This window comes from Lampris incognitus, chromosome 14 (genome assembly GCF_029633865.1).
Source record: "Lampris incognitus isolate fLamInc1 chromosome 14, fLamInc1.hap2, whole genome shotgun sequence".
Classification (NCBI taxonomy): Eukaryota; Metazoa; Chordata; class Actinopteri; order Lampriformes; family Lampridae; genus Lampris; species Lampris incognitus.
Genome location: NC_079224.1, coordinates 6,064,634 through 6,077,044, shown reverse-complemented (window position 1 = coordinate 6,077,044; position 12,411 = coordinate 6,064,634). Strand labels below are relative to the sequence as shown.

Here is a 12,411-nt window from a genome sequence, read left to right as displayed (position 1 = left end):
ACGTTGTAGAAGCATTGGGTGAAAGGTATGATGCGTTATCAACGGAGAGTTAAGAGGGCAGTCCAAATATAGAGAGGTGTGCTTTTCTTAAAAACAATCACGACACCAAAAACTTTGCCTGAAAAACTGTAGAGAACTTAAGAACTATGTGTGAAGCTGGCGGCCCCTCTGACCCCAACAGCTCCAGCGCGCCGCTCAAAAACTGAGCGTGTTTTAGTTTAAAGCAATTTAAAAGCTTTTTGCCCAGAATTCTCTAGAAACAGGATTTGAGGGGGGAAAAAATAGTCAGCTGCTTACCATTTGCACTTCCAGCTGTCCTTGGGTACGTTCTGCAAAGGAGGGTCCAGGCAGTAGGTGTGGTAGCTGATGTCACAGTCATCACACAGCAGCAAACGACCAGGGTCTGTGGCCTGGCCACAGGCCTCACACACCGTACACTCCAGACAGCGCCAGCCTTTACTCAGCACCACCTTGGTGATCTGGGGATATTATTTACAAGTGCAATGTAGTGAGAGTCTGTGTGCAATACTGACTGTGCACATGATAGTATTTTTGTACTGTTGCAGTATTTATGTCTATTTTTGGTTTGTGCACCCTGTTACTTACCTTTATACCAACACAGAAGGGATGGTAGCACTGGCCGCACTGAGCACAGGCCAGAAGGCGACCTTCTGCCCCCAGACCAAAGCTCCCACACACCACACACATGTCCTGAAAGGAAGTAGGTCACCCTCAGATATCAAGTCTCATTTAAGATTGTTCACCTTGAACCACTCAGAAACTCTAAAGCCACCCCAGCACAGCCCAGTTTCGTTCCATTCCACTTATTCTGAAAGGGAATTTTTCCAAATGGATACACCGCAACACAAGTGGGCAAATGTTAAATTTCACAGGAAGTAAGATTTAATCGCCGTTGTAATTTTTGGCTCGTCAGGAACTAATTGTGTTAACTTTGCAATAGGTTCTATCCATACTTTAATGCCGTCAGTGCTACTAAGAACAATACATTTGCAAAGTGGATGCTAGCAACCTGCACCCATGGAGAAAAAAAAATCCTTGTCTAAATCTGGTACTTTGCAGATGACAGACATATGACACACCTTGTGAAAATCAATACTGCCCCCATATAAGCCTTTTCTAAATTGTATTCATCCGAGGATGATTGGTTGAGCATGCCTACTCTTTTAGCAGAACACTGGATTTATTTTCATATGTAGTCATACCCTGTAACTGACCACTGAAGGCAAATTGTTTTACTGAAGGACGATGACTGACTCCATTGGAGCAAATTAATGTTAAGTGCCTTCCTCAAGTGTACCTGAACTATACTTTTGTGTGTGGCTTTTCCCCCCTTTTTTCTCCCCAGTTGTGTCCGGCCAGTTTACCCCACTCTTCCTAGCTGTCCCGGTTGCTGCTCCACCCCCTCTGCTGATCCGGGGAGGGCTGTAGACTACCCCATGTCTCCTCCGATACATGTAGAGTCACCAGCTGCTTCTTTTCACCTGACAGTGAGGAGTTTCACCAGGGGGACGTAGCGCGTGGGAGGATCACGTTATTTCCCTCCGGTTCCCCTCCCCCCCGAACAGGTGCCCCGACCAACCAAAGGATGTGCTTGTGCAGCGACCAGGACACATAGCCACATCCAGCTTCCCACCCACACACACATATACTGCCCACATATAAGCCTTTTCTAAATTGTATTCATCCGAGGATGATTGGTTGAGCATGCCTACTCTTTTAGCAGAACACTGGATTTATTTTTATATGTAGTCATACCCTGTAACTGACCACTGAAGGCAAATTGTTTTACTGAAGGACGATGACTGACTCCATTGGAGCAAATTAATGTTAAGTGCCTTCCTCAAGTGTACCTGAACTGTACTTTTTTTTGTGGCTTTTCCCCCCCTTTTTCTCCCCAGTTGTGTCCGGCCAGTTTACCCCACTCTTCCGAGCCCTCCCGGTCGCTGCTCCGGCCCCTCTGCTGATCCGGGGAGGGCTGTAGACTACCACATGTCTCCTCCCATACATGTGGAGTCACCAGCTGCTTCTTTTCACCTGACAGTGAGGAGTTTCACCAGGGGGACATAGCGCGTGGGAGGATCACGCTATTTCCCTCCGGTTCCCCTCCCCCCCGAACAGGTGCCCCGACCAACCAGAGGAGGTGCTAGTGCAGCGACCAGGACACATAGCCACATCCAGCTTCCAACCACACACACGGCCAGTTGTGTCTGTGGGGATGCCCGCCCAAGTCGAAGGTAACACAGGGATTCGAACCAGTGATCCCCGTGTTGATAGGCAACGGAATAGACCGCTATGCTACTCGGACGTCCTTTGAACTGTATTTTCTGAGTTGGAGGGAAGAAACCCTCTCACTTCCTTCACTTCCCCCACAATCCTCAAATTTGAACCACCAACCTGCGGCTAACAAACCCAATCACTCACCTTCTGGCTACAGTCGCCTCTAAAGCCTTAAAAAATACTGTCAACGGCTCGTCACAGGGTCCATTAGACATCAACCTGAGAGGCTAGTTTCCAATGGAATCAATAATTTCCTATGGGACTGCTGTTTCACCACAGACTTAATTTCACATCATCTAGGTCACGTGGAATAACTGTGAGAGGGTTTCTTGAAAAAAAAAAAGAAAAAAAGTATTCACCTGTTCCAGTGTAAAACTGTCATTGCTGGAGAATATAACCACTGTGTTGTGCATGGCGTTCTCCTCTTCTTCCTTGACTGGGTACGGTGTTTCTATTGTAGTAATCTGCACATTGAAAAAATAAAAAATGTACAACCATGTTTTTGTGTGGGGGCAAATGGAGGCAAAGCTCTCAAAACAAATTGCGCTGAAATGCACCTCTATAAACATCCCAGAGTTAAAACTCAAATCAAATTTCATATCACACATTTTATACATTAAAATGCAATGCACTTTAGCTGGAGGTGGAGGAAAAAAACAAAACAAACACAGCTTTGCATATCAGTTCATTTGGTATTTGGTGAAGGCGTGTAAAGGTGTGATTCAGTCAGTGACACATACCCCAGGGTTGATGGCAGGACAAGCCCCATTCTTGCCTCTGGCTCTTCCACGCCCCCCTCTACCTGATAGTCCTGCCCCTCTGGGCCTCCTCCTGCCTGGGAAGCCTGATCCACGGCCCTGCGGATGTTTGGGAAAATAAGAAAGCACAGCACATTACACACATTATGCACCTCATGTACACTGGCAGTACGTAGATACTGCAGGGGCACATATGATACCTAGCTCTTTCCACTGCACGACTGCACATGACCAGAGCAAGCTTACACCCCATTCTATCCAGTTCTTGCAAACGCTTATACCAGGGGTGCAAACTCATCAGGAGGGAAAAAGGTGACAAAGATGCAAACCCCTCAGGGGGTCCAGGGCATAGCCCCCTCTAGGAAACACTACTACTACTACTTTTGGCTGCTCCCGTTAGGGGTCGCCACAGCAGCTCATCTGTTTCCATCTCTTCCTGTCCTCTGCATCTTCCTCTGTCACACCAGCCACCTGCATGTCCTCCCTCACCACATCCATAAACCTCCTTTGGCCTTCCTCTTTTCCTCTTCCCTGGCAGCTCCATATTCAGCAGCTCCCCCAGGAAGAACATTTTTTAAAATATCAGCTTTACGATGTGGATTTACAGTCGATTGTAACATGAGTATATAGGTAAATTTCATCCTAGAATTAAAGTTATCTTACTACTACAAAAGTAATGTAAGGGGGTTGGCGTCCGGGTGGCATAGTGGTCTATTCCGTTGCCTACCAACACGGGGATTGCTGGATCAAATCCCCGTGTTACCTCCTGCTTGGTCGGGTGTCTATACAGACACAATTGGTCATGTATGTGGGTGGGAAGCCGGATGTGGCTATGTGTATTGGTTGCCGCACTAGCGCCTCCTCTGATCGATTGGGGTACCTGTTCGGGGGGGGGGGCTGGGGTGAGTAGCGTGATCCTCCCACGTGCTACGTCCCCCTGGTGAAACTCCTCACTGTCATGTAAAAAGAAGTGGCTGGTGACTCCACATGTATTGGAGGAGGCATGTGGTAGTCTCCAGCCCTCCCTGGATCAGCAGAGGGGGTGGAGCAGAGACCGGGACGGCTCGGAAGAGTGGGGTAAACTGGCCAGATACAATTGGGGGAAAAGGGGGGGGGGATTGGGGAAAAAAAAAGTAATGCAAGAAGAACATGAGTTAAGGGCACTGTGTTTGACAGTGAGCCATAAGGGCATGTAGGCCCTTACTACCGCAGCAGATAGCTTCAACACAGAGAATGCACTTAGCATGTCCTGCTGTGTCAAGCTCCTGAAAGGAATCCGACAATGGAAATGTGTGTGCTGCACCCGTAATGCCACAGCTGCCTCGAGCTTCAACCAGCTCCAGCTGCATGTCATACCTGCCTCGGTCTGCTTTCCCAGCAGCCCCTCGCCCTGCCTAATTCTCTCATTCTGAGATGAAACCAGCTAATGAACATTAGATTCACACCCAGTAGTTAAAGCTGAGTAAATTATCACAAACGTTGCCCCCACCTTACATTTACTCACGCCATTTTGTCACTGTGACATTGCTATATAAACAAACTGTCTCGTTTGTGTGTGTGTGTGTGTGTGTGTGTGGGTAGCTGGTTATGACAGTCTTAGTTTAACTACGTCGTGGATGTGACAGTCTTAGTTTAACTACGTCGTGGATGTGACAGTCTTAGTTTAACTACATCGTGGTTATGACAGTCTTAGTTTTATCTACGTCATGGATGTGACAGCATTAGTTTAACTATGTCGTGGGTATGACAGTATTCGTTTAACTACGTCGTGGTTATGACAGCATTAGCTTAACTACATCGTGGGTATGACAGTTTTAGTTTAACTACGTCATGGGTACGACAGTCTTAGTTTAACTACATCAGGGTTATGACAGTCTTAGTTTAACTATGTTGTGGGTATATGAAAGTCTTGGTTTAACTACATCGTGGTTGTTGACAGTCTTAGTTTAACTACGTCATGGGTATGACAGTCTTTGCCTTGTTAAAATCTTAGTATGAAGAAAGTGGAACCATCAGGGGCAAACTTTAACGCTTAGTTAGCACTAGCGCCTTCTCTGGTTGGTTGGGGCGTCTGTTGGGGGGGGGGGCCAGCGTGATCCACCTATGCACTACATCCCCCTGGTGAAACTCCTCAGTCAGGTGAAAGAAGCGGCTGGTGACTCCACATGTATCGGAGGAAACGTGGTAGTCTGCAGCCCCCTCTGGATTGGCAGAGGGGGTGGAGCAGCGACCAGGACGGCTCGGAAGAGTGGGGTAATTGAATGGGTACAGTTGGGGTGAAAAAGGGGGGAATCCAAAAGAAAAAAAAATAAAATAAAAAATATTAAAAAAACCAAATCAAATGGTAATGTTGGCAACGTTACACGAGTAGCCCCAGAGCCCTCACATCAGTAATGTTAGACAAATGGAATTTGGAATAGAAAGTGTGCTAGCTAACGCTAGACTAACAACAGACTCCATGGAAATAACATCACATCCAAATTGAGACGGCTCGTGTTCGCTAAATAAAAACTACTCAACCTTATCAGGCTAATTAACAGTCCCAAGCTCGGCACATCATAAGTCAATGAAGGTTATCCTATGCTGCTGTACCTTGAGGGATGCGGGCAGCCAAAAACTGACCTCCTACAGACGGCACTGCATTGCATATGCCAAGCTAGGAGCATTTTTGACAACTCAGAAGACGTGGCTCTCATTTCATTCCCTGTGACTCTGTCCTCGTAGACTCAGACCCCCCCCCCCCCCGCCATTTAAAAAACTCATCGAATCTACACGAATCACACAAATGACCTTAATCCACTCTGTACATAACTGTAGTCCACTGACTTCCGGTTTCTACTGCAGCGGTCATACCAGTTTCCTGTTTGTTGGCGCGTGCTGTTGATAATGGCATATTTTTCATGATGCCTGCAAAATTTACCATGGATAAATGTCAACAACATTCACAGAATTGTCGACAAACTTTCACCTGCACCTACCAGCAAACGGGTGAAAAGTTTCAAGTTGTACACATGAAGTTACATCCACAAGTATGAGGATGAGCATCCTCATAATAATAATGAAGACAGCTTAATTTAAAGAAAGTTTGCCACAGGGCTTGTCCAGGGATCCACTGTGGAGTTCTGAGAATAATAATTTCTACAATTTTAAACATTTATACAAAAAAAAAAGTCCTTTTTGAAACTTTCCTCTGCTGGTATATTTAATACAACAGCTGATTCACACATATCTGATTCATGAATGCTTTTGCAGTTGCTGATTTTAAACGGTTATCACTGGTATGACTTTCCCTTGCAAAATGTTTCAGCGCTTCATATTTTACGTATTCAACATGGTGGTCAAACGAGGAAGCATGACGCAGGTACCGGCAAGGTCAAAGGAGAGGCAAAATTGTTGTGGCTAACTAAAAAAAAAAAAAAAAATTTACATTCAGATGTTAGCAGATAAAACACCAGAAACTCGGGTTCAGACATGCTATGTGTGGCGGTGGGGAGGGTGCTGACATAATAGCGTTGGTGACTTAGTGAGAGATGTACAGCCGTCAGAGAGTTAAAGAACAACTCCTCCAAGACTGCAGCTTTAAGCAGGACAACAGCGTACAACAGGAGATGCACAATTCATCTACTTCAAGGAAGACAATACCAGAGCCCCTGTGGCGGTGTGTATGTAGGCTTGCCTGCACCATAAGAGAGTGATTTGGTCAACACTTGAATGTCTGGAGAGGGGAAAAAAAAGCTAACTGTTGCCACTCACAAAGCTTTCAAAATCAAATTAACCTACACAGTCAACTCCAGCAGTTTCAAGTATTTCCAACTTTAGGCATCATTATCTGAAAAGGCATCCTGATGCCCAACTGGGAGAAAACAAAACTGATTCTATCAACTGCCTTTGTGATCCATCTTGTTAATTACCATAAGTTGTAAGCTATCAAACTGATAGCGCTTTAGATGTTACAGCAAAGTCCGAATTGTTGGTAAAAGGCCTCTGAGGTTGTCATTCCTGCAACACGAGTTACGCTGTGTAGTCGGCATATTTCCGGTGACAGGCTGTGGCCTAATCCTGACTGTCAAACTGAAGTTTACTTCCAAGAGCCCCCATGCCCCCAAATCCCTTTCAGTTTACCCCACATTTGGCCCCTGTCCAAGATCCCGCCTCCTTCCACCCCTTTCTTCTACTTATGATTGACACACAGTATGAAGCAGTTCAACCTGGGCTGGACCCCCGCCACAGCACACCAATTAACCCTCGCATAGCGCTGCTGAGTGTGACGACAGTGTCACCATAGCAACTGATTGCCGTGCATACTGCAATGTTCTTGTACACTCCAAATGTTTAACCCTCCACACACCGGGGGGGGGGGGGGTCATGAGTCAAGTGCTGACAAACACTTAGGCTAAATAAAACACCTCCAGCCACCACAGCTGCAAGTAACAACAGTAACTGGCTGTAAGCAAGTCCATACACAGGACACGTCGTATACTAGTGTTAATGATTAGTCAATTGTGAGTACCGGGGGGGGGGGGGGTCGCAGTATCACACATAGCTTCATCCCCGTTCTTCCTCAAATCTACAACATGACCATGGTTTTCTAAATTTACTGACCAATTAGGTGTCCATCATTACCCCTTAAACGGCTTTCACATGATCCACGCAAAGTGTCAGCACCAATGCCATGCTGGGTGTGACCCCTTCACATGATCAGCACCAGCAGCGGTGGTGGTCATTACATTCACACTGTGGACCTAGTTCAAGTTCAGACTGCAGCCCGCACTAGCCAGTGGCCAAAGCAAACCACACTGCCAATCAGCACAGACATGAAGACAGACTGGCTGCATACAAAAATGTAATCTTTTTTATGGACCCCCCCCCCATTGTACTCGGCCAATTACCCCACTCTTCCGAGCCGTCCCGGTCGCTGCTCCACCCCCCCTCTGCCGATCCGGGGAGGGCTGCAGACTACCACGTCTCCTCCGATACATGTGGAGTCGCCAGCCGCTTCTTTTCACCTGACAGTGAGGAGTTTCACCAGGGGGATGTAGCGCTTTGGAGGATCACGCTATTCCCCCCAGTTCCCCCTCCCCCCTGAACAGGCGTACCGGCCGACCAGAGAAGGCGCTAGTGCAGCGACCAGGACACATACCCAAATCTGGCTTCCCACCCGCAGACACGGCCAATTGTGTCTGTAGGGACGCTTGACGAAGCCAGAGGTAACACGGGGATTCGAACTGGCGATCCCTGTGTTGGTGGGCAACGGAACAGACCGCCACGCTACTCAGACACCCCATACAAAAATGTAATTATTTAAAACGGTCAACCAAACCAACCTGGTAGTCCCACCTGTAAACTTATCATTCCATGCCATGAACTTTAGTCCAGATTGGGGTATGACTTAAGCACCATGCTATGTAATTCGAGATACCCTGGCACACACAGAACAAGTTCCTCCTCCATTGTTTTTTTAATTTCGCGGCTATGATATTAAAATGTGCTGTGATTGGTTGCGTCGGAGAGGTCAGCGTCGCCAAGGTCAAAGTTGAACATAGTTGAACTTTGATTACAGCACCAGGTTATCGCCCAGCGTCTTCACCCAGGGTGCAGAATGCCGAGGGTGGTGGTGATGCTAGATTCAGCAGCACATAGATAATGAATAGCAGTGCCAGCGCCAAGCGTTTTTGTCGCTGATCATGTGAAGGGTCCATGACAGTAGATCCCCTACTGTTAATCCATGGGTCTCCGAATCGCCTCTTCTGGTAGTATGGTGGCAGTATTTGTGAGTGTAAGCTACAATACATATCATAGTGATATTTAGGAATACTTTGGCAGTGCAAATCACTCGGCCTAGGGTAAACAGAGAGGTAAGTGAAGGCAGCTTCTGCCCTAGCCTCTCTGATGAGCCACGGTATTTACCACTCTGATGCTCCAGCCGGGGCTGCCGGAGGGCTGCCTGGTCTTTGGGACGTCCCACCCCTCTGGCTGGTCTGGTGACCAGGATGAGGGGGAGCTCACACTGCTATGGGGGCTCCATGCACCCTAAGGTAAGGAGGGGGGAGGGGGAGCCGGGTGAGAGAGTGAGAGAGAGACAAGGAGGAAGGAAGGGCGACAAAAATGCAGCAACTTAAAAACAAAGCCAGCAAAGGAACAAAACATACAGAGACAGATGTTAGAATGATGCAGTGAGTTTCTAAAGTAGCTGTTTGGAAACTGTACAAAGCAAACCCATCTGAATGTGAGTTGAGAGAGCTTATTTCCAACCATAATGGAAACGGTTTACTTTACAGGTTAAAGCCAATCCTTGCTTGTTTACATGCACATGACTTTGGAGGGGCGTGTTGACAACTGTAAGATTCTTTGCGCAGTCAAGAATGCAGAGCAGAATCTGGTTAGTTGCACACAAGTCTTCCACAGCAGCGTTTGCCAGGCCATCACCGTAACATGCATCAGGGAAAAGGCCCTGCAACCTCTTGCCATGGCAACTGCATGTCTCTCTGGCATGATCACAAAACATGAGGAACTGTGTCGATATGACAGCACATGACTACCAGAAAAGCACAATGAACTAAAAAGGAGCTACTATTCCAAATTTCTGTGATACTTTCCCCCAGGCCTCATCTAACAAATTAGTTGAGCCTTTCAATGTTTATTTAAGCATTAGGATATATCTGGGGGAGAAAATATAGTATTTTGCAAGCTAAATTAGTCCACGCTAAGTGCCATTATTCATAATATATGATAGCCATGGGTGTTATTCGACTCCTTTTATTAGTATGACATAGCCTAAATTCTATGTCTGTGATATATTCTATCGTAAGTCATGAAGAATATTTTCAGGATAAAGAGGTACTGTCTGAGGAGATTTTAAGAGGTCAAGAGTGATCTGCCAGAGCTGATGGAAGTGGTACGTTTATAAGTGTAACTAGGTCATGCGGTAAAGAACACATTTGTGAATCGGCAAATGTTCATGCTGTATGAGGGCACAACGTGTCATGTTTGCAATATGGACGAGGAATGAGAAAATATAGTGACTGATGATATGGCTGATGCTGTTGAGGTGGGGTATATGGTGAGTCTTCGGGAAAGGTGTTTACGCACAAGACCTACAGTTCCTGTGGGGGATATAATTCATTCGTCCATTGAGCTCCGTGTGACGCTGCGACAACTCATGTGGAACTGAATGCATACTGAGGGGGAGGGGAGCGGGAGAGTGAGCTTCAATCGCCATTCTATACCAACTCAAGTCTACCGCGGGCTGCAGCACAACTGAATTATGGCAGCAGTATATCCTGAACTCTGCAAGCTGCTTAAAACAACCCACTGGCACCAGAAAACCTAATCCACCTTACTAGAGCAGAGCCAACAGGACACTAATCCATGTTTCATGTAAGAGTATACTACGCATGATCACCAAATATTAGCCGGCCCTGTGGGGATTTATGACTTAAGGCAGAGCCAGCCACAGAGCCCTGAAAAACATCCCTGGCCTTCAGCAATGTCATGCTCAGGTCCCTACCTGCTTTACTCTTGGCCTCCCAGGAGAAAATTTCCGCTTGGAGATGGCTGGCTTTCCCATGCCAATTTTAGGAGTGAGTGGTATGAGTGTGGTAGTGGTGGGCATCATACTGCTGTGGTCGCCTAGGGAAAGGACAGTGTGGGTCTGTGGAGGCTCTCGGGGGGAGTTCCCCAGGGCCAGAGGGGAAAAGTGCGTAGGAGAGACCGCTATCTCAGCGATTCTGTCTAAAGACACCTTGTGAGGTTTTTCATCAGAAGACGGGCTGAGAAGTGAGAGATTAGGCTTGCTCTCTGGGGTAGTTTCCATCTCCTTCAATGCACTTGATCTTGAGGAATCAACAGCCTCCGTTAGATTTGTGTGCACATGGCCCTCTTGCTTCTCCTTGCAAAGTTCTTTCGGAGCAGTTTCCCGGGAAACAGCCCCAATTTCATCCATATCCACAGGCTTGGATGGCGCAACTTCCATGGGTTCATCTGCGACAGCTATCTCTGCAGTACTTGGTTCTTTGGTTGAGATGATGGCCTTGATATCCTTTGTGCTGGGTGTGACCATGTCCTTCTCAGGGCAGGTCTCTGCTTTTGCTGGCTTGGTGGTTAACATGTTATCCTGTGCGTGTTCTGTCTCCATAGAAACCTGGGGAGAGAGAGACCTGGACTCCAGGTTGGTAAACCCTGGAGATGCAGGACTCTCTACAGATGTAAGCTGGGTCACAAGAGTCCTAACTGCTGGTTTTAATTCTGCAAAAGAAAAGAGAGAGGGCTATCATTAGCACAGGTGGACATGTTAACCTTCTGTGACTGAACAAAGAACATCAGTAACAGCAAGGTTTAAAGTTATCTAGAGCACTTCTTCACAATACAGCAATTAAGCACCTGTATTCAGCCAACGTTATGTTTTGAAAACACCAGTATTCAAATTACAGCTACTTCAAACATTTTAAGAAGAATACTTTTAGAATATTTCTCTCCTCATCAGTGTCAACGTTACAGGTGGGACCATGTGTTGATATTTCATTGGTGGGTGAGTGCGAGCTCACAGGAAAATTGTAAACCGAACTGAAGGAAATAAACTTTTACAAGGTAGGTTATGCTACAGCCTGCAACACATGGAAACATCTAATGTGGTGCAACAGAATTACTCAGCGCAACAGAGTTCCTTTAGTGCACGTATCTGCGCACAGTTCCAGTATGTAAGTTTGCACTTCTTGTCATGGCATATTTCTCGTTCTTGCAACATAACAATAATACTGAGGTGGAGGCAACTCTAAAATATTATCCTTATCTTCCACTTAAAAATCAACCGTTTGTATGTTGTAGCTGAGTGCAAGGTTAACAGTACCTGCGCTGGCTGAATCTGGGGTATTATGATGACTGGAAGACATATCAAAAATGTCAAATTGATGTTGAAGTTGCTTTGTCATATTGGAGGGGCTTTGTCTTTTGCATAATAGCACCTTAATGCAACAATCATAATTTGCTGTACTTCAGCTTTCCACACCTGGAAAATGTGCTCCTGTCCACCATATAAAAAACAGTGTACATGCCATGCAGACACACTGACCAGTGATTCAAATGTTAGTGCAGCAGATCCTGGCAGTTCAATTCAACACTTTCAATGCCCAACATTTTACGTTTTTGACAAGTTTTATCAACACTACTGAAAATACGCTTTCGGAATTTGATAAGCTGGTTTGGTTTGTTTTGGTTTGGTCTGACAGGACACGGAAGCGGGGCAGGCTAAACTAACTGCTAGCCCAGGCAGACTGGCAGTTCTGATAACAACAAGGGCGGTCTGGCGGCGGACTCGCCTGGCGTTGACTGTGGTGTTTTTGGTGTTGTCGTGTATAGT

At 46.5% G+C, this 12,411-nt stretch overlaps 1 protein-coding gene across 1 annotated transcript in view; it reads right to left on the bottom strand.

Annotated features, from left to right (window-relative positions):
• Window positions 1-12,411, bottom strand: part of kmt2cb (lysine (K)-specific methyltransferase 2Cb) — a 128,510-nt gene that overhangs the window by 59,097 nt on the left and 57,002 nt on the right. The window contains exons 14-19 of the mRNA XM_056292717.1: window positions 10,564-11,300; window positions 8,964-9,086; window positions 3,039-3,155; window positions 2,658-2,762; window positions 607-711; window positions 298-479 (exon numbers count right to left, since the gene is read on the bottom strand). Coding sequence (XP_056148692.1) covers window positions 298-479; window positions 607-711; window positions 2,658-2,762; window positions 3,039-3,155; window positions 8,964-9,086; window positions 10,564-11,300 — 1,369 coding nt within the window. The remainder of the gene's footprint in view (window positions 1-297; window positions 480-606; window positions 712-2,657; window positions 2,763-3,038; window positions 3,156-8,963; window positions 9,087-10,563; window positions 11,301-12,411) is intronic.